The sequence below is a fragment of the Globicephala melas genome, chromosome 2 (assembly GCF_963455315.2).
Source record: "Globicephala melas chromosome 2, mGloMel1.2, whole genome shotgun sequence".
Classification (NCBI taxonomy): domain Eukaryota; kingdom Metazoa; phylum Chordata; class Mammalia; order Artiodactyla; family Delphinidae; genus Globicephala; species Globicephala melas.
Genome location: NC_083315.2, coordinates 68779408 through 68785407, shown reverse-complemented (window position 1 = coordinate 68785407; position 6000 = coordinate 68779408). Strand labels below are relative to the sequence as shown.

General features: G+C 52.0%; 1 protein-coding gene across 1 annotated transcript in view; it reads right to left on the bottom strand.

Annotated features, from left to right (window-relative positions):
* Positions 1-1222: 1222 nt before the first annotated feature.
* UBAP1L (ubiquitin associated protein 1 like) overlaps positions 1223-6000 on the bottom strand; it is a 28471-nt gene continuing 23693 nt past the window's right edge. The window contains exons 6-7 of the mRNA XM_030875270.3: positions 2421-2522; positions 1223-1367 (exon numbers count right to left, since the gene is read on the bottom strand). Coding sequence (XP_030731130.1) covers positions 1233-1367; positions 2421-2522 — 237 coding nt within the window. The 3' untranslated portion in view covers positions 1223-1232. The remainder of the gene's footprint in view (positions 1368-2420; positions 2523-6000) is intronic.

Below are 6000 nucleotides of genomic sequence, written 5' to 3'. Positions count from 1 at the left end.
ACAAAGAAACAAATAAAAACAAGCTCATAGATACAAAGAACTGATTAGTGGTTGCCAGAGGTGGGGGATGGAAGGGGGGGAAATGGGTGAAGGGGGTCAACAATAACAACCAAAAAATCAATTAAAAAAAGAAAAAGAATCTCCAGAGAGCTTGTTATAATAACAAAACAGATTCCCAAGGGCTGCCAAGCTGGACTTTCTGAATCAGATTATCCAAGAGTGGGGCCTTGGACATTTTAACAAACTCCCCAGGGTATTCTTATGGATAGCAGTCAGGGCTAATCACTCCACTTATCCTAGGGAAACTTAGGCCCAAAGAGGCCTTGAGCCAGTCATCAGCAGAACCAAAATCAGAATTAGGTCTTCTGACCCACAGTTAGATATTCTTTGCACCCCAAGACCAGAAACCTACAGGATCCAAAGAACTGCACATCATTTATTTGTTTTAATTTTCTTAAACTCAAAGTTACTAATGCCCATAGTTTAAAGAATCAAATATAGGTCATTTTACACAGCATATATGAAGACAGTTCCTCGCCTATGCAACTCCATCTGCCCCTCCCCGCAAGGAACCACTTTCAACTCTTTTAGCTGATTCTTTTGGTATTGAAGGAAACCAGACTGTCACCCCAAAATATGCCTCTTTGACATAATTATTTTGAGCTGAAGGCAATTAAGAAGCAGCAAATGCAGGAAAAGCTCTCTACCCTTCCCCTCTTTTCTGCTTAAAGGCAGGATATAAATTCTCCTTTTCTGGAGACAGATTCTTGTCAGCCCAGAAATGTACCAGGGGAGCCTACAAACCAACCTTACTCCATTAGCTCCCTCCCATATATTTACCTTCCCACAGTTTGCCATCCTTGGAAGCCTAAAACTGTTTTCCTTTGTCCTATCATTTCTCTACAAATTTATTGTTCTTTGTTGAAGATGCTATATAAGCCAGAGTTCTAAACTGCTACTTTGAGATACTTTTCATTTAAGTTTCTCAGGCATGATATGTGCCACATGCATTAATAAACTTTTATTTTTCTCTTGTTAATCTTTTTGTTAAAGAGCCCCAGTTGAAATCCTAAGATGGCTAAAGTTTTGCCTCCTTTACAGTATTTATTCCCACCCTTGGCATCATTTGCATTTTTACGAGTATGCATCAATTTGTTATTCTTATGTGGTCTTCATAATACAGTCAGGAGGGACTGCCAGGGATGCGTGGGCACCGCGAGGTGCGTCCAGGGTCACTGGGCGCAGGCTACCAGCTCCTCCAGGGCTTGCTCACGGCGGTTGCCGTGGACCAGCAGCACCTCCTTGATCCGGTCCTGCTGGAAGCCCATGTCTCTGAACTGCTCTGAGAGGCGCAGGAACTCCCCTGCCTGAGGAACAGGAGGCAGAGAGGGCGTGGGGGACTCTGTGAGGCTGGGCCTCTGCCCTGGGGAGCCCCCTCCCAGGTGGCCACTGTACATACCCCCAGAAAGCTGTGACCCCCACAGGCCAGGTGAGCCTGATCCTGGGCAGCACCTGTGGTTTTCCTGTACCTCAGTGACATGGGCTCAAACCTCCCTTCCTGTGCCAAGGAAGGGGAGCCCAGCCAGGCTGCCAGCTCTCTCTGTGCGGCTTTCCTTCCCCACTCTGGCTCACTCCTGACTCCCTGTGCTCGGGTGCTGCGCTGGGGCAGGAAGAGGAAGGCTGCATACTGGTGCCCAGAGGATGCACAGCGCAGGGTCTCTGTCCAGGCCCCAAACCCTGCCAAGGTCTCACACAGTACAGCCTCTCCCTGCCTTCCTCCTCCGGCCCCAGTGCTTGAAACTTCCCTGCCCCTCCCCACTCCTCTCCTCAGCATCTCTCTTACCCCTGCATCCCTCCCTCAGCCTCTGTGAAGACTGCTGGCCTGAGGCAACTGCCAGTTGTGGACAGGTCACATTCATCAGGCCCTTAGAATGTCCTCCTACTGGGACCACAGCCACATGCATTCTGGGTTTCCAGGTAGGCGGCACACTCCCTGAGCACAGAGTTCAAGCACCTTTCTGCTACCTATCTGGCTCCTGTCTGGGTGTCTGACAAGGAGTGAAAGTCAATGTTTGTTGTGTTGATTCAGTTAAATAACACTAAAGCCCTCTCTCCTGCTTCCTCCCCACCCCTTCCCCTTCCCCTTCCCCCTCCCCTCCCCTATCCCTTCCCCTTCCCCTACTCCTTCCCCTTCCATTACCCCTTCCCTTTCCCTTACCCCTTTCCCTTCCCCTTGGGTCCTCTTGCCTTCCCTGTGTCCCATCTCCCTGGGCTGTCTCCTTCTCCCCAGGGCTGAGCAAGCAGGCTGTCTCCTGTGGCCCCCAGGCCGGCTCTGGCACTGGTCCTCCCCAGCACACCAGGCTCATGTGTGCACCCCATACCTCCCCTCCCCGGAGGCCCAGGCTGGAAGCCCTGCTGACCTGGCTCTCGGAGAACTGGAACATCTCCATGGCCTCATCCACCAGGCCTTCCTCGTAGCCCTGTCGCAATAGCCGGTCACAGGCGCTAAGGTAGCTGAGAAACTGGGCAGGAAAGGGGCACAGAGGGAAGGAGGTTAAGAGGGGTGGCAGGGGCAGCAGATGGGGTGGAGGAGGCACCCAAGGGCCTCGTTAAGGCTGAGCTCAGGGCCAGGCTGACTGGGCAACCTGCCACACACAACGTGGCCCCAGAGACCCATGAGCCAACAGAAGAGGGTCAGAGGCCTCCCCTGGGGACAGGTGGACAGCAAAGCCTCACCAACTGTCCCAAGCTGGGGGCTGGAATCCAGGAAGAGGGCTGTCAGGATGGGCTAAGGTGTTCCCAGAACCTAAGTGGGGAACAGGCCAGGGCTCAAACACGGGTATCTACCCACCACCCACCCAGGATGCTTACCCTCCCTGGTGCGCACCCACCTGTGAGAAAACAACCTCCTCTCCCACCCACAGCTGTGCACCCCACCCACCGCCAGACACATAACATCTTTGCCATCCAGGACCCCGTGGGCCCCACTCTCTGCAACAGTCCTGCACCAGCGCTGGAAAGGGGAGGGGACAGTGGAGGACCCACAGGGCGGAACATCTCTTCCAGCCACTCTCTGCTTAGTCATCAGGGGCTACTTCTGCCCTCAGGATAAAGTGCTGCCTCCCAACCCAGGTTCAGTGGCCAGCTTACCTCTGTCAGCAGCCCAGCTGCTCCCTCAGCACCCCCAGACTCCTGCACATCCAGTTCCAAGGCCAAGGCCAGCCTCACTCCTCTTCCCTGGGGAGCCTCTCCCCACCCCCCATCTCCACCAGGTGCTCCCACAGCACCCCATGCTTCCCCTCACATACAGCTTTGTAATTGCTCTACTGTCTTTCTCATCCGCTAACTTTTTGTTCCATGAGGGAAGACTTGTGTCAGTCTTGTTCACCACTGTGTTCCTAGAACCCAGCATGGCAGGCAGGCAGAAGGAGCTCAATAAATGTATGCTGTGTTTATAAAATGAATTAAGAACTACCTTCCGGGAGCTTACAGCTCAGTGGGGGCGATAAACCAGATACAGGAAAACATGAGTGCCGGGCAGATCAAAGCAGGATTTAGAATTATGGGTATAAGTGGAGGAGAAACAGGTCAGGTTTCTGCAGACCTTCAGAACTGGGCAGAAAACACAGATTGTAATAGACTCATGGTTTTCAAACTGTTTTAGCTTCTGAACTGTCCAAGCACCAGGGGGCTTCAACAGTAACAGGGTAAGGTTGAAGCTGCTCTGGGAGAACTGTGGGCAGGAGGTGGAGGGAGCCCAGAGTCCAGTGCCCCCACCTCAGGGACCCTGCTCTGGGCACATTTTGAAAACCACCCAACCAAGCTCTCCTTGCACAGTTGGGAAAACTGAAGTCTAGGCAGGGCGGGCAGCTTGCCCCAGGTCCCAGGACTAGGGCTCAGATCACCTGACCTCTTGGCCAGTGCCTTGTCCATCGGGAGGCTAGCTGCTAGAGGAGGGGCTTTGAGCTGGCTTGAAAGTAGACAGGGTTTCCGAAGGTGAAAACAAGGGCAGGGCAGATGGGGGATGCTCCCTTCACCTCTTGGTTCATCGACAGCAAAGGTTCTCAGCCTTGGTGCTGACTGTAGCTACCTGGGAGCCTTAAAACTACTGGTGCCTCAGTATCACTACCCATAAACTGCTGATGCTCACCTCCAGAGGCCCTGATATGACTGGTCAGGGGGGCAGCCTGGGCACTGGGACTTTTACAGCTCTCCAGGTGATTCCTGTGTGCAGCCAAGGTTGAGAATCTCTGACTCAGTCCACACTAGTAGACCCAAGCCAGGCTGCATATCAGAACCATGCATATCAGAACCATCTGCAGATCTTCTAAAATGATAGGGCCCTGGGCCCACTCCAGATCCACTGATTGGGACTCTGCAGAGTAGGTCCTGAGAATCTGCATTTGTAAGGATTCTCTATCTTGGTCAGTTACCAGGCCTATCTCAGGCCCCACAGTAGGTGAGGATGTCACCATCAGACTCCAGGATGGGACCTCCAGCAGTTATTGATTATAAACACATATTCCCCTCCATTCTGTGAATGGGGAAAGTGAGGCTCAAAGAGGGGACCTGATGTGCCTAGAGTCCCATGGCAAGTCTCGGCCCAGCCTATGGACCCTCACACATGCCACCCACACCTGTCCTGCAGGCAGTCAGTAGACACATCGATCCTTGTGGAAGGAGGGAAGGAGTGATGGACAAAGCTTATCTTTTGTATCTCTTCCTCTCTCCTTCTTTCTTCCAAGTGCCCTGTCTCTATCACCTGATGCCCCCCCTCCTGGAGCATCCGTCGTTCATCTCTTTTCAAAACGATTTACTGTGGTATTTGTCTTTCAAAGGGAGAAGGGCTGTGAACCTAAAGGAGATGCTCAGTTAATGGTGGAGCTTCACAGAACAGAGAGGAATACTAACTTGGTGGGGGAGGATAGATGAAGTCATCCAATGGCCCTTCAGGCCCACCCCTTAGTGCCTGGCCCCTGACTGCTCACTGGGAGAAGACTCACCAGGCAGGTGGTCAGTCTATGTCTGGAAACACAACGTTCCTGATGCAGTGAGATTCTCCCAGCCCACCCACAGGGAGGCCAGTGCCCTGTGCTGCCTCCAGCTAATCTTCAGACTCCCACAGTGATGGCACGAGACCCCAGCCTTGTCACAGGGTCTGGAGGGACTGAAGAGGCATGTCAGAGTCCCTACCATGGACTTGGCCCCTCATAGCCCTCCTGGACAGCTTCTTGGCCAAGGTCCTGGCTTTTCAGCGGCAGCTGAAGGTGGAGGCAACTTCTTAAATCTCAGATCAGCCTAAGGTGCTGCCCTGGAAGGTTCTCACACAGAAACTATCTGTCCCTTCAGGAACTGCCTTAGCTACAGAGAATCACTTCTCTCAAGTCACCCTCTTCCCACAACGGTGACTGACTGAAGCAGAAGTATGAAGGCCTGACCATCTCATCCCCAATTAGGACAACTCTGAAGGGCCATATATGCTTCCAAGCTGTGGAGTTGGCTTTCACTGTGTCTACAAAGCTCAACCTCTCCCTCTGCCCATCCTTGCTTCTGTCATTTCCCTTACCCAGAAGTTGTTCCCAAGGGTCTCCTTAATAAATATCCTGTATGCCAAACTCCATTGGAGTCTGCTTCCTGGGGAACCTAACCTACAATACTGGTTTTCCCCATAGCTCCTAGCTGCATCTAAACACCCAAGAAGTGCCCAGCAAATACTGATGACTAGATTGATGGATGGGTAGATGGAAAGAGAGAGAGATGGATATGGGTACGGATAAACTGTTGAGGGAAGTGGTAAGAGCTGTGCTATCCAATATGGTAGCCAGTAGCCTCATGTGGCTATTTACCTTTAAATTTTAATTAATTACAATCAATTAAAATTCTCAGTCACACTAGCCACATTTCAAGTAACCACACATAGCTAGTGGCTACTGTATTGGACAACACAGGAATAAAACATCTCTCCTGCTGCAGAAAGTGTTATTGGGCAGCTCTGGAGAG